This window comes from Pocillopora verrucosa, chromosome 1 (assembly GCF_036669915.1).
Source record: "Pocillopora verrucosa isolate sample1 chromosome 1, ASM3666991v2, whole genome shotgun sequence".
Taxonomy (NCBI): Eukaryota; Metazoa; Cnidaria; class Anthozoa; order Scleractinia; family Pocilloporidae; genus Pocillopora; species Pocillopora verrucosa.
The window spans coordinates 33,116,491-33,139,094 of NC_089312.1; the positions used below are offsets into that span (position 1 = coordinate 33,116,491).

At 37.9% G+C, this 22,604-nt stretch overlaps 2 protein-coding genes and 1 pseudogene across 2 annotated transcripts; all 3 read left to right on the forward strand.

Moving 5' to 3' along the window:
- The first annotated feature begins 1,765 nt into the window (after positions 1–1,765).
- Positions 1,766–11,588, forward strand: LOC131772541 (uncharacterized). Its single transcript, XM_066171305.1, has 10 exons — positions 1,766–1,801; positions 4,245–4,449; positions 5,008–5,238; positions 5,774–5,945; positions 6,624–6,840; positions 7,150–7,330; positions 7,905–8,036; positions 9,194–9,690; positions 10,344–10,633; positions 11,313–11,588. The coding sequence occupies exons 2-10, from the start codon at positions 4,251–4,253 to the stop codon at positions 11,509–11,511; spliced, it is 2,118 nt and encodes a 705-aa protein (XP_066027402.1). The 5' UTR covers positions 1,766–1,801; positions 4,245–4,250; the 3' UTR covers positions 11,512–11,588.
- A 1,109-nt stretch (positions 11,589–12,697) lies between these two features.
- On the forward strand, positions 12,698–17,630 carry LOC131772568 (uncharacterized; annotated as a pseudogene).
- A 1,700-nt stretch (positions 17,631–19,330) lies between these two features.
- On the forward strand, positions 19,331–22,346 carry LOC131772454 (trypsin-like). Its single transcript, XM_059088343.2, has 5 exons — positions 19,331–19,388; positions 19,645–19,837; positions 20,341–20,894; positions 21,584–21,747; positions 22,227–22,346. Exons 1-5 carry the CDS (start codon positions 19,331–19,333, stop codon positions 22,344–22,346), a joined length of 1,089 nt encoding a protein of 362 aa, XP_058944326.2.
- Positions 22,347–22,604: the final 258 nt, after the last annotated feature.

The window sequence follows — 22,604 nt, forward strand, 5'->3', positions numbered from 1 at the left end:
TCTATTATTGCTTCGCATATCATGAAGTGAAATGAAATTGATCATAAAGCTTTAAGAGAAAAAAGGAAAATGAATACCGTTGATCACTCAGACTGAACGAGCGTATTAAATTCGTTGCCAATGTTGAGTTAGAAGATTTTTATAACACTCATTGCTCAGTTGAAACTTCTTTATTCCCTTTCCTAAAACTCAATACAACGAGCCAGCTCGGGGACTTACTCTACTCTCTAAGAAAGTGTTGGTCTCTAGCTTGTAAAGGTGACAGTTAGCAAGACGTCAATATTTGACTAACATCACTATTTCTCTCATCACTAGCAAATTATGTTGAATTACGTTAAACGATTCCCGCATACTAAGTATGTACCTTTGGTTTGTTGATTCTTTCCTAAACGAATTTCTACCTTAAATTTCAAAGTTTTGCGGTTAAGATCGGCCAAAATAAAAACAAGATTGATAATATAAAAATTATAGAGGACCCATCGCGTAGACACAGGCGTCACGAGAAAAAGCAAACGATTAATTCACGAAGCGTCACGCGTTGTGTGACTAGGTGTTAAGTTGCGAGAGGAACCGTTTAGAATTTGAACGCATTATAAGGAATAGTATGGGGAACCAAATATGGTCGATTTACTCCAATAAATATTTCAAAATATGAACATTTTGCACGAAAAATCACTAGAATTTACTTACATCTTGTGTGTTCGTTATGATTTCCGGCGTTCTCTGCCGTTTTAAGCTTGTTTTGCCATCACTGTTATTCCTGTTAATCGTCTTCTAACAACGGTTCCTCTTGTAACTTAACACCGAGTCACACAACGCGTGACGCTTGCACAGAGTAATCGTTTGCTTTTTCTCGAGACGTGAGCTTGGAACGCTTGTGATTAGCATTACACTTAAAAAGATAACTTGAGAGAAAAGCCATAAAGGTTTAACACTGTCGATTGACACCAAAACCTATGATTGATATTTAGCACTATCGATCTGCCTTAGATCACAAGCGATTTATAGCTAGCCCTTTTAATTGGAGTTTTACAACAGCGTTTGATGCAACAACACAAGCGATCGAGGTTCAACACTAATGCTTTTAGAACGAAACTAAATTGATTTACAAATACGATTTGCTGTTAGCACTAACGATCGAGTTTTATCACTAGCGATTGTTATTTTCGCCCTAACTATTGATTCTCGTCACTAGCGGTTATAATTTTAGCACCAACTATTGAGTTTTATCACTAGCGATTGATATTTTTGGCGCAAATGGCTCCCCAAACAAATTACTCTCTTATTCATCAAGCGGATTATCATAATTGAAATACATCTTACCGCAAGATAATTATAATATTACACCGAAAGTTTCAATTACCGTTGAAACTGAACATCTGGTTTCATGTGAAATCCGTGATAGGAGAATATGCCATAATCATTAAGACGGACTATTTTCTTCCAGAGGAATAGATGACAATTACTCTACCTAAAAAGTAACACCGTCGTCTGAATAGGAAATTATTAACTGCTTACTATATTTTTTCACTGCGTGGCTTATGCTAATATGCTATTTCCATTCATATTCCCAACACCAAGATAAGGAAGCTCCTATAATGCTTCTAGATGAGACATGCTTTAATTTTATCGTTTAGCAAATTCTCCCTACTTAGACGGATCTGCCCCCAGCTCCAATTAAACGGAGTGACATGCTTGATTATTGAGATATAAGCTAAATATATAAAGGCCTAATGGTATAAAGAAGTGAACTTGCGCACTTTCCTTTATCAGTCGAATCATTCAGGTACTCAACGCCTGGGTAAGTTCTCCCTGTATTTCTTTTTGGTGTTAAGGATATCTAATCACTTTGGTTATCTGTGTCACCTTTATGGCTGTTTTTTAAGGATGTTTTTTTCACTCTGACAACGGGCTAACGCTCTAAACGCCAGCTTCGAAACTCTTTACGGTGGCCAATTTACGTTCTTAACTCAGTTGATAATACCAAATTACTCTGTTATACTCTCCCAGCTACGTAGCACCACAGTTTCTTTACAAACTTACGTTCTTTTCATGTGCCATCTTTTAGTTCATTATTGGCCTGGAGGTTTGGAAATTAGTTTTAATTTGACGCTGAAATTGGCATCTAGCAGTTGGAACTGATCTGAGCTAAAGATTATTGTGGATGTTTTTTGTTTGTTCATGGCGTGAAAGAAGTGGTGAACGAACTCTGTCAAAAAAATAAGGGTCGACCGTATGTTAATTTCTTCGTTTCGTTTTGGTTTTTTCATTTCACATATTTCGCATGTCTTCTCTAAGATGTCTTTAACTCTCGAGTAGTAGTATCATGCTCGTCTACAACTCGCTTGATTGCGAAAAAAAAAGGGCCAACAACCATGGTGCACAAAGCCGCGAAGATTTCCCCAGGTGCTTTCTAGTGAAAGCCTCAAAAATTACTTTGCATGCGCAATAGGAGAGGAAAAGAAATACTCACAACTCATTTCTAAGTCACAAATAGGGCTTCCCCGTCTTTAGATTTCCTTTAGAAATGGAACAAGCTTGGGATCAAAGGAAAAACGCTGGCCTGACCGTTTCGCAGTCAATCGCATACATTATATTTCGCCATCTCTTCAGTTTCGTACCCAAATTAAGTTTGTGCTATATTTATTGATTTATATTTCCCTTTTATTACGTTCACATCAAATTTATACACTCCAAAAAAAATGATGATGGCTGTCCTGGAAAGATCCAAAGATACTAAGTAATACCTAAGATGGACTTACGAAGACAACATCTTCACCTCGTTTTCATTTTCATTACCTTTTCTTCCGCACTACAAGGGTAGCATTTATAGTTTAAATTGTTTAGTTTCTATTTTGTTTTCTTTTGACGTCAGTTTGTATCTCGTATTGATGCGTTTTTTCTGATCGACCGTTTCTTTCGGAAAAACAACAAAAGGGGCTTTTTTCGAAAGAAAGGCCGTTATGCAATAGAAACGTATTCACCCACGCGTTTCAATGAGATAAGTTACCGTTGCTATTGCAACCAAACAGCGAGGCACTGTAACTATCATGCTAGCTAATTTGCATCTGATATAAAGGAGATGCCATGCAACCTTTCGAGTTGATAGAATTAGCTGCTTTGACATTAGAGTTAAAGATGTCTCTACTGTGTTGTTGTCATCACCGTCGCCGTCGTGGGTTCAAGTCCCTGTAATCAGTAATTACAGCTCTCATACCTTTCTGCCATTATTCATTATTTGAAAGCTTTAAGAATGCACGACATTTCTACCTCGAAAAATCCAGTCTTAATTTTTGCAGTATGTCGTCGTAATTCAACTCCGTTGATTTTGTCCTTCACGTTACTCTCATAATAATTCCGTCGGATATTTAATACAGCGAAATGTTTTTGTAATCCCAAAGGATGATAGGCGGAAAACAAACAAACAAACAAAAATACCATAAGATAAAATGGAAAAAACTCTCATCCTGACTTTCGACTTAAAATGATTATGGACTCCAGAAAAAACATGCCACTGATGGCCGTTGTAAAATGCTAGTGCAAATGATTCATATAACGCGGCTATATGTCCCTTCCTCAACGTACCTTAGACAGAGATTAAAAAGTCTCTTGAATTTCAACTTTTCGAACGTTGAACAACTCCGCTCAATAATTTGCATAGATCTTCAGGAGGAAATGAACACCCTGTCTCGATCGCTGACGTTGTTCTCAACGAATCCTCTACACTTGATTCTCTACACAGAACTTTTCAAGTCAGGCTTTTTGTTGTGGGTTAATTTGAGTCGGTTATTCAGTGGAGGTGTTAGACGAGAACAATGGATCCATGAGGTGCAATAAGAGGTTGGCAGTTTCTCTGGCAACCACATGCACGAGTTTAGAATTTCGTCCTTTTAAAAAGTGCCTTACGAGTGTGTGTTGGAACTAAGGAAGACGCAAGTGATTTCATTTAAAGGCTTCAAATGCTCTAATCAAATTTGAACAACTTTAAGCGGAAAATATGGAATGGGGGCTTACTAAAGTACCCGAACTTAGAAAGGACAAACATAAAAACAATTTTGACGCCATAATTGTCTTGAAAACCAACATTTTCTTCATAAATTTACCCGTCTTTATTTCAGTACGAAACATTTAGAATTCAAGAGAGATTTCCACAACTGTTGAGTAATTTTTTCCGTTCTATAAACAATGAAACAGCAACTCAACGATAGTAAGTTGATTTTGTGTTTCCGTTGTTATTTCTTCAGGAAAAGATGAATCCACTGATTGCAAAGATTGTCCACCTCATTCAAGTACTTCTTCCTCATGTGAAGTATTGGTGGAAGCTTCCGGTCGTGCTCGCTATGGTTTACCAATTGAATCAACGAGATTTTATGTTTAGAAACAATTTATTCGATAGCTACTCTCTGGAAAAAATGGGACCGAAGTATGACTGTCAGGACCCCTTGATAGGTAAAAATGTAGTATACACGTGAATGAATTACTGACTCAGCTTGAAACCAGAAAGATACACCCATGAAAAATGCGGGAGTTTCGTCTGCCTTAAATGGTTACTGTAGTGTATGAAGATGCTTATGTCGCAAGGTGCAGTTGAATAGTGCCTTTCTTCTTGCCCAGGAGACAAGAGGGAAGAACTCTAGCGGGGAAATGAATGACAGACCCGTGGAAACTCATTAACCCTTACGGGTACCGGACAGGTTGTATGAGCTTCTGAAATCTTAATTACTCTGGGGGATCTAGCTGTAGGGAAACATCCCATCCAGGATTGGTGAACACACCCCAAGTCGTCTAAAGTAATAGAAAGCGGAGATGAACGCCGGACGTTATTGGGTATTTCACTTCTGAGACGCAACCTTAATTCTGTTTCCTAAGTCAGTAGGGTCACAGTTCTGAACGTTCTGCAGCACTTCCGTTCTATGTAGGCCTATCATTACAAACCTATGTTAAATTACTAAATCATCTTAGGGGGATTCAGAAAAGAGTTCACATTTCCTTTGAAAACTATTGCAGGTCATATATCCCTGGGCTGTGTCACCAAAGAGCCTTTTCCATATTTGCACCAAAAGGATGGACTCAACATTGAAGAGTGTGTGAACCACTGTAAAGATAACAGATACGCTTATGCAGGCTTTGATCACTATCGAAAGTGTTTTTGTGGTGATAAAATCTTGAAATATGTGGAATGTAAGAAGGGCAAGTCTGGATGTGGTAAATCTTCTCAGATTGAAATCTTCAGAACAAGTAAGATAAAATTATTTGTCATTTGAGTTGTAGAGGAAAGGGTGGGTCGAAAGACCTTTAAGGGAATCACATTGGTGACAACACTCGCTTCACTTTGTTGTGGGTCGGGTTCGCCATTCACGCACGACAACGTGACAAATTTTGGATGGCTAAGTTCCTTTCGTCTCCTTGCCCTGTAATGTTTTAGTAAGAATGATACAAATAGAACTTAGCAGTGAGACATCTTCAGAGTGAAAGCCTACCTCAATTTCTTTGTTTATTTTTGTCTGTTTTCTAGGGGTGTCTTATTTACCGTAGTGCCATTCAAATACATTTACATTTTCTCGCTGAAAGTTATGGAGATTTCCTTGGAAAATTTCTTTCTAATTTGCGTATAGTTGTCTGAAGATGATGCTGAAAGAAGACTTAAGTGAACGGTTTTCTTAAAAATAAATAAACCGGACTTCAAAATGTGGCGAGACGAAGATATACACTAGCAAGAATGTATACCTTACTTAAGTTCAAACGAATAACTGTTATCGACCTTTCCTCCTAGTGTTCTGTACAGAGGAAATGAAATCAGTAAGGACCCATGACGGAACCTGTAATGACCTGAATCATCCGGCTTCGGGAAGCAGGTATTACCGGTTTGGTAGAAACATAAATCGCACGAAGACGTTTGAGGACAAAAACCTATTTGAACCATCCCCAAGAGAGTTGAGCAAAAGGTAGGTCAATAGAGTAATTAATTCAACCTATACTAAGGGTGTAGTTCTTGCGATTTTAGAACAATTTTTTACTGAGTATTCTTCCTGGGTACCGCACAGGAGGAATTTGCTTGACTAGGCTGGAGGCCAGGTACCCTTCCAACTGCAAAATTAGCAACACTCACGTCTTATTCTCCAACTTTTTCTCTCTCTTTAAGAGGTTTGCTAATTAAACTTTTTAGATGAAGATGGTCTCCTACCAATCGATACGAAAACTGGCATTGATATTACTGGTGCGTTTGTAGTTAAATTTTGCAAGGTTACTTGAGGGAAAATAGCATTATTTGTATAGAGGCTTTTTTTGGCTAAAATTGCATTGACGTGGATGGTATGTGATATTATTTCCTTTAAGTTTACACTGATTTTAAAGATCGCTCTGAACTTGTTTCACCGGGATGGATATAGATTAATAATTTAACAAATAAACATTTTCTTTTTCCGTGGCAATCATGATTACACTGTGCTTTTGCTTTGACGACACTTGATGGAAATAATCTCTCCCTTTGTGTATCTCCGGAGGATAAGATGACAACCCTCTGTAAGGGTGACAAGAAGGAGTCTTAGTATGGTCGTTTCCTTACCAAAGATTTGTTGATTTGCTAACTGTTTCAAAGCATTTTATTCTTATTGTAAATTCAGGTTGATGGCCAGAGACAAATTTATTCCCGCCACGACGTTGAACCTGTTGACCGTAGGCTTTTTACAGATGATGCTCCACGACTGGTTTGACCACGGACCGGTAGATACATCATGCAGAATAAAGATCAAACTCCACAAAGACGATCCCGATTATCATAAATTCAAAGGAGAAATGGAAATTCCACGAACTAAAGAGGACAACTGCAAGCAATTCTCGGTAACATAAACCAGTTGATCATTTTCGTAAGATAAAGAATTTCATTGAGGGTAAGCATTATGACGAAGAAATGACTATTCAGAGAAGTAATTAAGTGACAGAATTCTCGTTTACTCCTCATTTAAAACATTTTTAATCATCTTTGAACTAGGCGTGGAGCAGACATTGAGGACATTGCAAAGAGATCAAGGTCGATGTGAAAAGCTTCCCCGAAATGGCGGCGAATTCCTTTACATATGTGGTCGTATGGTGACGTTTCTCAGTCATTTTGCATGTGACATAGGGTTTTCTATTCTTTTTTTTTGACAGAATAAAGATGGTCCTGCAACCTTTCAGAATGATGTAACGCACTGGTGGGACGGATCGCAGTTGTATGGCAGCGATGAACAGACAAGTGCAAAACTACGCAGCTTCAAAGATGGAAAAATGAATGTTTCAGATGAGGATGGCCTCCTGCCAATCGATAAGAAAACTGGCATTGATATTACTGGTGTGTTTGTTAATTAAATTTTAAATGTTGTTTGGAGGAAAATAGCATTTTTTGTGCCAAAGCCTTTTTTTGGGGCGAAAAGTGCGTTTTCGAGGATGGTATGTGACTGTGATTTGCTTTCAATTTACATTGATTTTAATGATCGCACTGAACTTGTTTTGCCAGGATGGATATGGATTAATAACTTGATAGATAAATGATCCTCTCAGGAAAAGCGGCATGAAAATGATAAGGCTTCCACGCGGTACAAGCCTGTGTTTCTCAAATTTTTGTCAGGCGCTTCTGACACACGCAATTGCTTAATTGTAGCACACCTGCGAGGATTATTTCACTTGAATTTGACTCACAGTTCATTTAGGATTTACAACTGTTAGCGATTTCATTTTAGCATAATAGCTTATTCAGAGCAAGAATTGGAGCATAATTGTCCTGCCTTTTTGTTGGGGACTTCAAATAGCATGTTACCCGTGCGGTCCACGGTCGGTATTTTAACTAAAAGATGTTAATCCTCTTGCTTGTGATCATTGGTTAGCTTATCCCAGAGTATTCACCTATGCGACTTGTAATTTCTTAGGTTTTAATCAGAATTGGTGGATCGGTCTCTCTCTTCTGCACAACATATTTACCCGGGAGCACAATTCTATCTGTGACATGTTGAAATCGCATTATCCTCATTGGGACGACCAGAAATTGTACAACACTGCCAGGTAGTACCACGTTTAACTTAGCAAGCGACTTTTAGAGTAGGCGTGTTTGCTGACATAAGTATTAGGCGTAATTGCCAAACAACAATGGATGTAAGAAAATCAAACATTTTGGCTGGGACTCTCATTAATGTGAGCCTGCGTTTTAAATATAAAAAGATTACAGAATGGATAAACTTCTTCCATCGCCCTCGGCTCAACTTGGTTTGTTATTTGCAATCCGTGTAATTTCTCTCATTCCTGAACCCTTTTCGCTGCTTTTTCCTCGATTTTTTCATTTCAGTTTTGACAAATTGGTATCCCTACCCAACTTCTTTTAGAGAAAGAATAATCCTGAGTTTCTGAAAAGATACTTAGAGTAACACATAGTTCTTACTTTTTTGATATACATGTTAAAAATTTTTTCGCGCTCTTTGGCTGAGATCACATGTTAAATAATCTCCATGTAGAAAGATGAAATTAAGACTAAAAGGGTTGCATTGGGTGCAGTAAATCGAATTACATTGATTGGCAGGGAAGTTGCGCAAGCGCAACAAAACAAAATAGTGGACAGACTAGAAGAAAATAATATCATTTTATTAAGAATTCGAAGAAGAATGCAGAGAACAAAAGCTCCCGACAAAACACCAATAACTAACTTAGTGTGGAATTCATGGGCCTCTCAAGGGATTATGACTAGAAAACAGTAGTGAAAAGAGGGAGCTGGAAGCATAACACAAAATTCCCGAGGAGCTTTTCGCAACAGTTCGAAAAGAAAACCCGGAAGATTACGAGCCATGCAGCCTCCGTGCAGTTGTTACTGCCATTAAGCAATACCGAGGGAAGAAAGAGTAAAGAATTGAAAAGCTCGAAGGACAAAAACAGAGGCAAAGTTTTGCATGCATTTTTTTAACAAGCAATCGCAGGATTTATCTCATGCAATTAGGTATACATCAGCTCTCGCAGATTTTCCAAACACCGCAGATTGCGCTAACCTTACACCTTAGAGCAGTTTTTTTAAACCTTTTAGAAATTTACTCGTGCAAATTAATTTCAAAATTTTATTAGAAATCATTTAATTACCTTTGCAAATGTGGTGGACGACATATTAACGCCTATTAGTTTCAAATGAAAGCTTTCCATGTTCTTTATATATTTCTTCCTTTTAATTTCTCCCACTGGTTGATCAACGCTGCCGGGCTTCAGAAAATTCACACGGTGGAATGGACACCAGCTGTCTTAAACAGCTCTGCTCTCCGCAACGGAGTATATTTGAATTTTGACATGCCACTCGAAAAGGAAATTTATGATTGGATGGCTGATCACAACATCAGTGTATCAGCGAGCGCTGATATACTGAAGCCTCTCGTGGGACAGCCAAGTGAGTACCATGGGGTTCCTTTCTCCTTGACAGAGGAATTTTCAGCAGTGTATCGAATGCACCCATTTCTGCCTGATGATCTATATCTTCGAAATGCCTCAAGTGGTAAGAGGACAGGAAAATCATACTCACTCCCAGAATTTTCTTTTGCTGGGGCCAGGAACATCACAAAAGAGAACAGCATGGACGACATTGTGTTTACATTCGGTGTGGAGCATCCAGGCGCACTTCGTCTTCATAACTACCCTACACACCTCAGGAACCTAACGTTACCCAATCATCAGCAAGATGGAGAGGTACAAAAAATCTAAGGGAAAGATTTTTCGGTACATATTGGGAAGAAAAAGCAAAATCCTGGGGTGGGAGTATGAAGGATGGGACAAGAGTTGGATCAATAACTTTATGTATGAAGTAGAAGAACCAGATCAGGCTAATTGTACCATCATGATAGATTGGAGTAAACAGCAAATGTTAAGTGAAGAACATAAAATTCAAATAAGTTTTTTTTGTGTGTGCGTGCGTGTGTGTTGGTTGTTGCTACTGCTGCTGTTTGTTGTTGTTATTTTCTTTTATTTTGCATTTAGTTATTAGAATTATCATGCCAAATCGTGTGTTTTAGGTCTTGCGAAAACGTCAAGTTGATTTTCAACACTATCGATATCTCAGTTGCGTTATTGTATCACCAATGCATGGCAAATAAAGTCTGAGGCAGAATATATAAATTCGTGGGGACGTAACCAGCCTTATTTACCTCTCCTTTTTTCTTGTAAGCTGCCTATTACGATCAAAATAATGTTTGAGTTTTATTGTTAAGCCACTATTGCACGAAGGAAGGACGATGACAGTGAGGATCATGTCCCCAAAATTTTCCCCCGAATCTTAGTTAGTGAGCGTGGCCTGATTTTGGTACAATTTTCATTTACATTCGTCATCTTTTATCATTTAATAGACAATCGACCTCGCAACAATTGACATATTGCGTGACCGCGAGAGAGGAATCCCACGGTACAATGAATTCAGAAGACTGATAAATCTCCCTCCCGCTGCCACATTTGAAAAGCTTACAAGAAATAAAAAGCACCAGGTGCTACTCAAGGAGCTGTACGACGGCGATATCGAGAAAGTAGACCTGTTGATAGGTTGTCTTGCAGAGGACCCTTTACCAGTTGGGTGGGGTTTTGGTGATACACCTTTCAGAATATTTGTTACTATGGCCACTCGGAGAGTGGAGGCAGACAGGTCAGTGACAGTTAACTTCACAAAGAAACGTCCTTGCTTTGATGTTTGTTCCAAACCTCAGTGAATTAATAAATAAAGATTGTCGCAATTAAGAACATGATACCATTTCATTCACGTGTTTGTATTACCCTGTTCGCGAACGAGCCAGACGTTCTGTCAGTAGATTGGCCCCTTTGCGCAATTTTAATCGTGCGTCGAAAGTGACCCAGGATTGCTTTGCTTTCACTGTGCATTTGCATCAGCCCATTAAATAGAAAAATAAAACAAATTTCGACTTGTTCACTTTTTTAAGCACGCTTCATGCAGTTTTCTTATCCTTGCAGTTATGAAGTGTCACTGGTTCATTATTACATTTTTCATTGTTCACTTTGACCATTGGATAACCTTAGTTTTGCGACACTCAGTGGTAGCACAGAGTGAAAAATGAGGCAGACGTGGGAGACATTTGAAAAACGAGCGAGTCTACTAGCAAGTGGCGAGTTTGTATTAAAATGTGTTCACGATCTCTCATCTGTCTCCACCAAGATCTTAACAAAAGAAATCTGTTCCTACCTTTTAATAATTATTATTGAAATATGCTATCTACTTTGTCACTTTTTCTCTCTGTAAAGCGAAAAGACACGGTGTCCATAATGGTATGTTGCGATACAGGATAATGACGATGGCATTTATTTTCCAGGTTTATGACGGACAATTTCAACAACGAGACTTACTCGCCCGAAGGCTTGAAGTGGATTAAAGACACAAACATGAGGAAAGTACTTGTACGCGCATTTCCTGAGATGGAATGGCTGAATGCAACCATGGCTAAAACCAAGAACGCCTTTTGGCCTTGGCCTGCGGTACCTGTCGATTCGTTAAAAAAGCGAGAAGTTTGAATGCAACTCAACAAAACAGCTCGGGCTATGTAGAGGGTAGATGAAAAGTTTCTTGTGAGATTTAAGGAACAAATAAAGAAGCCATAATGAATTTCCACGAGTTTTTGAGTATTTTTCACTCGTTGCATAGAGTGTAATCTCAAATTCAAAAAAGTTCAGCCAAATGGTCGAATTTTGTTTAGGACTCTACTACGGCTCGGGTAGCAAGAGGCGACTTGATAAATTGCCTTTTCTCCTGGAGAAAATTATATTCTATCACCGCTGATCCCTCAGGATTTTGTTCCCTGACATTTCAGCGGCTCCCATTTATAAGTTTGGTTGACATTAAAAAATTATTGTTAAACACTATAACTTAAATGGTCTGCACGAAACTCGAGCCCAAACTCTTCGGTCCTTAATCGAACGCGCTAACTGCAAGTTTTGGGTCAGTTTAAAGCAAGTGAATGGAAAGAAGGCTTGAGAAAATACAAAAGTATATCAAGTTAGCAAAATTTAGTTCCGTGCCTCGTTTCTAACAACATTTCAATTTCAGTACTGAAAATTATCGAATACGTCACATTACTAGCTTTGTGACGAAGCAAGACGTAATGTAGGTTACCAGTCTTTTTCAAACGTACACCTAAGAGTACATATATCGAACACTTTCAGTTCATTTTCTAGTTTTTAAGCATCAACTGAACAGAGATGGCAAATGAAGCAATATCGTAACACAGATTAACATACAAGGGGCAGTAACTGTGAACTCCACCAGAAGAGAAGTCTGAGGTCAAAGCAGAAAACACTAACCACCTGTTGATGGGTTTAAAAGTTGAGTGGTTAAAACAGGTCATACCTGCCCTAAGTAAAGTCAACAAGCATCGTATTTTTTTTTGTTCGAGGCTGAAATTCTTCCATGAATTCATGGCAGGTACTACATGAGTGTACTTAAGAGAATAAAGAAAATGATCAGTAAAGAGCACGGGTAAATCTTAGACAATAAACTTTGTGCTCGAACCGCAATTATATCGTTTATACGATATCAGATGTCAGTAAATGGATCTTTGCCGTCAGAAGCTGAATCCAGTGTAACAATATTCACGTTATCGAGAATTGTTCAGTTAACGTGTTTCACACAAAGAAAAGAATGGACTTCAGGCATCTCTGCAGGAGATTTTTATTGTGAAATTCGACATCTTCGCTTCGATACCAACGCTGCCAACAAAAGGAATACTACAATTAACATCGGCCACGCGATTCATATTGACTTTTGAAGTAAGTTTGGGATAATAGAGTATCAAAATTAAAAGAGCTCGGTTCATTTTCATCAATTTTTCACCGTTCTGCTTGAAGGCCACTAGAACACGAATGGGCTCACCGTGCGTAAACAAGAGACCATAGGTAGGTGTCTAACCATTACAGACCACTATCGCAAGGAACTCTTTACGAGAGAAAAGTTATAATATGCGATTTGTAATTTCTATTCCATGTGAATTCTCAGGCAAATGTCGCATAACTAACAAAAATTTTATTCTTGTGTCAAGTCTAACTTTCAAAAACCGCTTACGAGGAAAATGTACATAATTTAGGCAGAAAAAATTAACGTTATTAGAGGGGAAAAAACCGTTTTCATGTCCTGTCACGAGCGTGGAATCTTAAGTCAGGCCTTCGGGTCTTACGCTCCGATGCTCTACCACTGAGCCACAGAGACTCTGAGGTGAGTTAGATCATTACGAGGTCATTGTGCCACACGCTTCCGGCTCGCTGTTAGGACCAATAATGTGGAAAGCATCATGAGTCAGTGTAAATAGAATAACAAAGTTCAAAGATCTCACGTTTGTTCAGATAATTATGGGATAGGAAATCATGCGAACTACCCTTCATTTCAACTGAGCGACAAACCCACCTGCTGTGAACGAGGAAAATTCCTGTCATCTATCTCACTCTGTACCTTTTTTTATTATTCTATATCTTTATTTATCCATTCTTTTATCAGAGTGAAAATCACTCGTGGCCTCATGAGTTAGCTTCAGAGGAAAGATGGTATTTATGGACGTTCCCGCCATTCTCATGCTGTTGGCTGTAAGTGCTCAGCTGTTGGGAACAACAGGTAAGCGGTGGACGGTAAATAATATTTACCACTGAAAAACTTTTTCATCCCATTTAAATACCTCCCCCCTTTGAGGTCAAAGCCTATCTAAGAATTATTCAACGGCACTCATCTATTCTTGTCGACAGAAGAGCTTTATATTTATGATCTCTCTTATTTCCAAATAGAACGCTTTCGCCTAGTCTTATAATTATACAGGGCTCTTGTCCCCTATGGAGCTCTTGTCCATGTATGACTTTGCTCATCAGAGGGCTCCTTGTAAGTTATTTAGTAAAGAGATATACCTCAAAATCAGTTTGAACTGAATGAGGCTCAGATTTCCACAGACGTCGTACTTAGCAAAAATTTGATGTTTTTTGATGTCTGAAACGTTTATTTTATTTTTTCAATTTATTTTTAGATTCGGTTGAACGATGTAAGCGGTACCCAAACCCAACGCACGGGCGCGTGGTTTGTGACAGCTTGTTTCGTTTGTTTTGTGCTCCCGAGTGCGATGATGGTTTTGTGTTTGAGTCAAAGCCTGCAGTGGTGTACATGTGTGGACCTCTCACCGGAGAGTGGTTCACTTATCCCGAAGGACAAACTATCCCCTGGCCTAATTGTCGGAGAAGAAAAAGGTAAATCAAACCTCAGTGAAAGGTTGTATTAGACAAAGGGAATAAGTATCAGAAGAAACTCTGTTGCTGCGCAGGTGGGACTATATCAAAGTAATTTGGTTAATCTACTAAGTTAAAAGTGTAATTTGGACGCCGTAAAAAGTTTCCATAAAATTGAAGTTTCGAGTGTTAGCCCTTTTTTGTTATAAATTTTTGTTAGAGATTATTAAGGATACAAAAAGAAATTTGAATTATTGACAAGGAAGCAAAATTATGGATTTTCCATTTGGGCCTGGAAGGTATAAATAGCAATAAACAATGTTCAGGTGTCTTTCGCTTATAATTTATTTAGATTTTCGAGACCGATTTAGTTAGGTACTCACTTATTCGGTTGGAAAATATTAAATCAATCACATTCTTGATTTAATATCTACTTGATAGGCCATACTTTTTCTGTCAACACTCTTCTTTTCTCGTTAACAGCCTAGAAAGTACAACAACAAAAGATCTAACGGCCCGCAGAGCGCAGATTGCTGCGAAAATTCATCAGACCTATCAAGCGATTTTACCAAACAATCAGCAAATGCAACTTGTGCAGACTGGTCAACAAAACGCCAGGTGAGACTTGCAGTTTTGAAGTATCTCATATCTGCCTCGTTAAGTTTTCCTAACTTCCAAGGGTGAATTCTGAACAAGAGATCTGAAGAAAATGTAATGGTATATGATGAATTTGTTTGTTTTAGTGGCCGGTTAGCTCACTCTCTGTCATTTCTTTTTAGGCTGACGTACTGTCAGAGTTGTTTGCTTTGTCAGCACTAAGCTTAAGTGCTTAAGTGCATCGTTTTAAGGTTTAAAATGAAAAATAGAAAGGATACGAAACATTCCCTTATTTCTTGCTTATCAAACCTTCTTTAAACTACGCAGGAAAATGAGCCGAATTTCCCAGACTATAGCCATCAATAAAAAAACTGGTCCGTTTCGCAGTGAGCTTAACACATTAATCATATATATATATGTATATATAAATGTGGGGGTAGAGTCTACCTTGGCATAAAGTGCTCAATGCTGTGGTAGCAGAGCTGAGTATATGTAAGTGAAAGAATCAAAGAGGCTCTGTCTGACGAGCGCTTAGGCGTGAAACTCAGAGTAACAGAGAATCGATGCGTCTTCTTTGATTCTTTCACTTATATATATATATATATATGCATATATGTTTATATATATATATATACATACATATATATATATATATATATATATATATTTAACAAATAGATTCCAAGTTGCTGTGCGTCTGTTCAATAATAGATCGCAGATGACGTCAAAATGTGGTAAGAACATTTTGACGTCCTCTGTGATCTATTACTGAACAGACGCACGGCAACTTGGAATCTATTTGTTTTATATAATAAAGAATTAAAAAAAAGTTTTAATGATGACTTCATCTATACGTCTGGCCTCCAATAGATCATTAGTGAGAACCAATCAGAATGCGTGCATAACTGAGCTTGTTATATAATATATATATATATATATATATACACATATATTTATATGTACACATATATATATATTCTATCTGTAGGGAAGTGTAACCTGCTTGAAATAAGACTGTTCTCAGCTCTCCACCAGACACTTTGAATTTGATTTTTCCGTAGATACATTCATCTATTTGATTACATTCAGCGTGCCCAGCAGGTATACAGTGATAAACGAGCTCTTCCCACTCTGGGACTTAAAGCCCTAGAAGTACAAAAACAGCAGCAGCTAAAAGTACAACAGCAACAAAGACAAAAGCAGCTAGCACGATTCGAACAGCTGAGCCAAAAACAGAAGGACATGCAGCCACAGTTGTCGAGCAAACGATTTTTTACGCCGATGCAAGAATTAAGAAACCGCTTGGATCAAAGCTCTCCCCAAGAAATGGTGGACAAACAACGCCAACAGCGAGAAGCGTTCGAGTTATTGGATACAAATAATTATAACGTGCAAGGTATGAGTGCGGAGAGAATTTCTACGAATCAAAATTTACAAGGAAGTTTTCAACCGAGGACTGTTCTTGGGTCCAAGACTGTGCCACCAATACGTGGTACCTCGGTAAGCGTTCTTTATCCAAAAACTCCTCAACAATTTTACCCAAGACCCAGTATTGACAGAAAAATTCCGACAAGTTCCAAAGTAACTACCTTGGCAGCTTCAGAGCTAAACCAGCAGCAAATCAATCCAATATTGGAAACATATTCACCTAAGGGTCTTACCTATACTACGCTGATATCATCAGCGGTTGACAGAGAGGTTTTGGACAGAAGTCGAGCGACAGCTACTGAAATCATGCCACGTTTGGCCTCATGGCAAGCTGCCTTGTCTCCTCCATCGCAACGGTCAGAATTTAAAAAAAATCAAAAGCCTTAGACCAAAATCTCAAACATCTGACTTTGCAACCGCTTAAAGATAATCAGAAAAACGTTCATTCACCATTTTCCAACGAAATCACATCCCTTGGAGTTAACACGAAACGTCTCAGCCAATCACTAAACAGAATTCAAGAGCAAGTGGAAAGCCCCGTAGCTGCTCCTCTTAGCAATTCAGGATTTAGCAAAGTATCATCAATACGGAATCAAAATGTCCAAGACGTCAATCTCCAGCCTGTTAAAGTAAACGGCGAAAAAGCCGATTCCTCCATTATTAATGAAACAAAGTCTCTCGGAATTAATGCGAATACTATCAACCAATCACAAGACAGAGTCCTGTCACTTACAAGAAGCCCATCATATGCTTCCTCAAGGAAGGGATCCAATCTACAGTCTTTGCAAAAAACTGAGGGTCCACTTCAGCAGTTCTCAGTTAAACCAGCTACTTTAACTTTACAAGCAAAAAATAGGAGCACGTTGGGTATGCAATTAAGACTTCCGTTAAACATAACGTCACCATTAGCAAAACAAGGATACTTGAAGGATGCAGTAAAAGGTCATCCGCATGCAAAATCCGCAAAAAAAGAAAAGTTGTTTTATTTTCCAATCAAAAGAGACACTTTAATAAGTTTGTTACCTATGCATCTTCAAGCGAAATACAGATCTCTTCGTGATACCAGAAATGAAAACTCAACGCAAATAGTATCCCTCAGCAAAAGTAGTGAAAACTCAACAGTAAGAATGGAAGACATAAAATCGCCAAATATTTCACTAAAAAATGGTTTCCATATTTCACAATATAAATACTCTGTTGAACAAATCAAAACAGGAAATGACAGTATAACTGAATATTTTTATTTACCCTCGAAAATGACGGCAAAAATAGCCAAAGCCTCTAGCGTCAACAGTTCCGTAAACGACCACTACTCCCTTAAGAAAGATTCAGTTGGATCAGAGGACGGGACCGACTAGCTGATTCGCAACAAGATAAAAAGATACGTATACCTCTGTTACATCTACCTTTTCCCGCGCCATGCGAACAAGGAAAAGGATTATAATAAATTTACTGATGAAATCATCGTGTATTCATTGGCCTGGTAATTTCTTGATGAAGCATGAGTCAGATATACAAACTTTGAATTGAAACACAGGAACCTGTTTTTAAGTAGCACATCTGACGATAACAATTACGGTAATCAAAGAGGAACTGGATCAAATCGCTTAAAATGTACTGACCATTGGCTTTTTAATGTAACTGCTCCAATCTGGTGCATATCTATCGCTATCAATGACCTCGGAATTACCTTTTAAAAGACGTAATATAAACTCCCTACTTATTCAGAAACCTCTCTGTATTTTGAGTACGTCGCTTTTGAAAAGTCTTTGCGAAGCAACCGTGGGAAATCTTTGATAAATTGACGATTTAATTGTTGAACTTTGTTTAAAATGATGACACGTTCAAACCTACTAAACGCTTGTAGCGGGTATTTATTAATATTTTCCTTATTGCAAGTTTTCTTAAAAACGTTAGCGTCAACCTGCAACTAGCAATCTCGAAGAAGTCAGTGACATACTCCTTCATTTGCATGAGCGCGTTTTCGAGATTTGGATGAGTTTGTTCTCAACCATTGTCAAATACACCTCATTATGTCCTGATTAAATAAGCGAACTGCTGGTATCTCCTGTTTACATTATGAGCCTTAAAAAGTCCTTTCCTGTTTTATGTCTCAAAAATAGTTAAGAAAAAGTATAGTTTCTCTATTTCATAGGTGTCTTTTTCTCTTTCAGTTTTTACTGTTAATCTAAACAACATAAGATAATTTACAAGATAATTTACTTGCTAAATTTACAATTTAATTTGACTCAGGAGGTGATCAGTTCTCGAAAAATAGCCACAGACATCATAGGAGTAAACTTTATCTGAATAAAAGTGAATCATGGCTAGTTGACAACTATTCACCGAATTAGCGGTGGCTAGTGGTGGATATTTACCGAGTCGCGAGGCTAACCACCGATAGCATAGACTAAAAAAGTGAGATAATATAGCACAAAATGAAGATTTTACTTCATTTATTCTTGCAACCATCACAATATTTTTCGGGTGCAAATCCCGAGTGAGTTGCGTTGAATAACAAGGGATATTCTGAGTTTGAGTGGTCAATCAGAGCGCTTCTTCAGCGATATCCACTTTGTTTAGTACATACTTTTACATGATATGGCTACATGGAAGTAAAAACGGCATGTGGCACAATAGCATATAGATACTTGAGATAGAATACAGATACAGATGCTTGAAATAAAATATCCTATCAACTTGAAACAATTTCATAGCAGCTGACTTCAGTGACAAATTTTCTCTATTTTAGTTTTTGTGTGAATCAGATTTTATCTACGGCTGATGAATATCAAAGAATCATGCTTTGTTGCTGCTTTGATCAGCTTTGTTTTGCCGCGATACAAATTTCTTTTCACCCATAAGATTGCAAAGTTAAATGTTTTTACAATTATTGAAAGAAACGAATCAGTAAACAAAATCTTTTGGAGGTTGCGCCGGTTGTTTAGACAGCCAAACGACGCTAAAAGAAATGAAAAATTCATGTGTAAAAAGCTGCCTGACCTGCGGGCATTCACTGCCCGCATTCCCATTTATGTTTACAGGGGTATTAGTCATAAATATATTGATACTTGAAACAAGATAAACTTTGATCTCAAAACGTCCAAGCATCATGCTCCGATTGACGTTAATTTTATCTTACATGTTTGCAGTTCTTACGTCGGTGGAAGGTGGGTCATACATATATAATTGCCTTTACCTAAAACGTGACCGTTAAGTGAAAGCTTTCCTACTATGAAAGAGAAAATGATTCAAATAGGGAATGAAAGGCAAAATCAAAAATTGACGATGATGGAGAACATTCATATAGATTCAAATAAAGATTTGTCCAACTTAAAGGCCGACCTCTTCAGGCTGTAAGAAACGTGACTTTTATGGAGATGTCTTGTTTTTTTTCTTTTCTTTTTTTTAAATTTTTGGAAGCAGGAACCTGCGGTAACCGTCCACGCACACGAATAGTCGGAGGGCGAGAGGCCATAGTAAACTCCTGGCCATGGCAAGCTATGATTACAACTTCCAGAGGAGGACAATTTTGTGGGGGATCATTAGTTCATCCGAACTGGGTCTTGACTGCTGCACATTGTGTGAAATCACGGAAACCAGAGACAACTCGTGTCAGGTGATAACATTTCGCAACTGTGACCAGTTGCCATATAGCCATAGAGTCGTTTCATCTGTCATAGCCGTTACAAACAGCCGTTTTATCTGTCCTAATTTTTGCAAAATATTGTTCATGCTGCTGAATACATAAAATCATAAAACGCGGGAAGAAAGGCCGATTAAATTAAAAAAAATACAACTATTTCTCATCCCCGTCTTGGAGCTATCTTCATTATTAAATTGTAGGCCAGAAAAATATTCGCCCCACCCGTGAGAAAGGATGATGATTCTTCTCTTTTGTGTTCGCTACTTATAGGGGGTAGGAATCAAAGGAAAACAATGAAAAGTAAAAAAGAAAAAGAATTAACTGATTACGTGTCCTTAGACTCTGCAAATAATGTATGTTCAATTAGCGAAATGTGAAATAATAGCTTTTCCTCCTTCCAGTTACATCAAGGGAATATTCTCTTAGTTACATTCATAAACCAATGGATAACAAATAGTTGAGTTTGTCGTTTGCAGAATGGGAGCCCACTCAAAATACAAAAACGTTGGAACGGAACAAGACATCGATGTGGAAGAAATCATAGTTCACTCTAGCTATAACAAGCCCACAAAGGAAAGCAACGATATCGCTCTATTAAAACTCAAAAAGCCTGCGAAGCTTGGAAAAGGTGTAGGCCTCGTGTGTATGCCAGACCCTGGACTTCCTTTGCCAGTCGATGACGTAAACAGAAAGTGCTGGATAACCGGCTGGGGGCGTTTGTCCGATGGTGGACAATCAGCAACAAACCTAATGCAAGCCGACCTACCTCTCTACTCACATGATCGTTGTAAAGGGATGCTTCATGGCTTTGACGAATCAATGTTGTGTGCTGGTTTTGACGAAGGCGGAGTTGATGCATGCCAAGGAGACAGCGGTGGGCCGCTGGTCTGCGAATACAACGGCAAGTGGTATTTAGAGGGTGCCACAAGCTGGGGATATGGGTGTGCTCGTCCTGGTTATCCTGGAGTATATGCTAAAGTACGTCATTTGATGTCATGGGTACACGATCAGACCCAGGGTGAAGTCATGCGTAAGTCTATCGGCTTATCAATCAATTGTAGCTTTATAATCTCTTGAGTGAGAAAAAAAATAAGATCCTTTATTTAAACACGTTGAGAATGAAAGCATCACATGCTTGAGGGGTCGTGTGTATCTGGTCGATACCTAATTTATCTACAAGCAAAAGTGGATTCAATAAATAAAATGAATAAACAAATTTAGATATAAATATATGACAATGTAAAGTGTATCTTTGTAATCTAAGATAAGTTAAAATTGAAAATCAACAATTAAAAATCAAAAAATTAAAAGTCGGGTATTTTTTTCGCTACCGACTGTGTGAATGAGCTGGTAAATCTGATTTCCCTAAATGTGGGATCAGATTTGACCTTTCTATAAAATTACATAGAACTTAAAGAGTCGTTTAAATAGTCGGAGACAAAGTTTGACAAAACAGCGCTTCTATAACAAATAGAATTTTTCATAGAATCGGTGGAAAATCGCGGAATAACGGCCTTATTATGTCTTCTTAGGTTATACAGACTATTTCGCCATACATCTAAATCTCAAACCACTGAGGGTTTACATTATCACTATGTTGTGAAATAGTTTAATGTGTAACTCTCTATAGCCATGAGGAAAGGCTACTTTGTCCATCCACTCCGCTTAACAAAACATTTTTTTTATTGTTATGATTTTTGTCTTCTTTCTCGATCAAAGCTTCCAATTTTCACGAGAAGATAATTTGTCAGGACGAGAGAGAGAAAATTGGCTGCAGTGGAAGGAAAATAAAAGTACATTCCGCTTACTACGGAAGAACAAAGTTTTATTTATGCGGAATGGGGCTTAATACAAATTGCAAAGCATCTGGGTCCCAAGGAAAGGTAAATTAAGTGAAAAAAATTGATATCTCTGCAACAAATTAATGTATACCTACCTACACCTTAATCATATGCATTCTTTAAGTCGTGAAGTTAATCAAATTGAGGAAAAAGTACAGTTAGCAATAATGCATCTCGAATAACGATAATAATAATGATAATAATAAAGATAATTGCGGTAATCAATACTTAATTATTTTTGGCATAAATAAAGGAAAGATGAAGTGCGATGCTAAACTTTATCAATACCAAATGGTCATTGGTCATCTCAATAGTTCCTTTCCTTGTCTTAGAAGGTTGGGAAGGTTGGGGGGGGGGGAGGGTAAATGGTTCTTGAGAGTGATAGTGCAAGTGCTTTCGTCTTGTTATCTTTTTTGCTTTGTTTGGTTGTCTTTGTCTATTGTGTTTATTGTAAGCTTAAAGTGAGAAATAGATTAGAATATGAAAAGCTAATGTTTTTTTGATTTTTTTCTCGTTCTAAGATCACTCGAGCTTGCGATGAAAAGGAGCATTGTAATCTTTACGCTTCCAACGATGTATTTGGAAATCCATGTCCAGTGATTTCATCAAAGTACATTTACATCAAATACTCTTGTGAATAAAATTTGGGTAAGAATGGATAGTCCACAATCTGTAAATAAGATTCTTAAATATCTATGATGAAATTAGCTGAACAGCCATCCGTAGCAGCAAAATGGCCTAAATTTAACTATCAGTCTTAAAAGCCGTCATCTTACCAATTGAGACAGTCATCAGTCAGTATGCCAAACCATCACTTCGTAAGTCTGTCGTTCCTTCAGTCAGTCAATCATTTTTATTCAAAGGGTTCTTTTTTAATCTATATTTTTGATTTCTTTCAA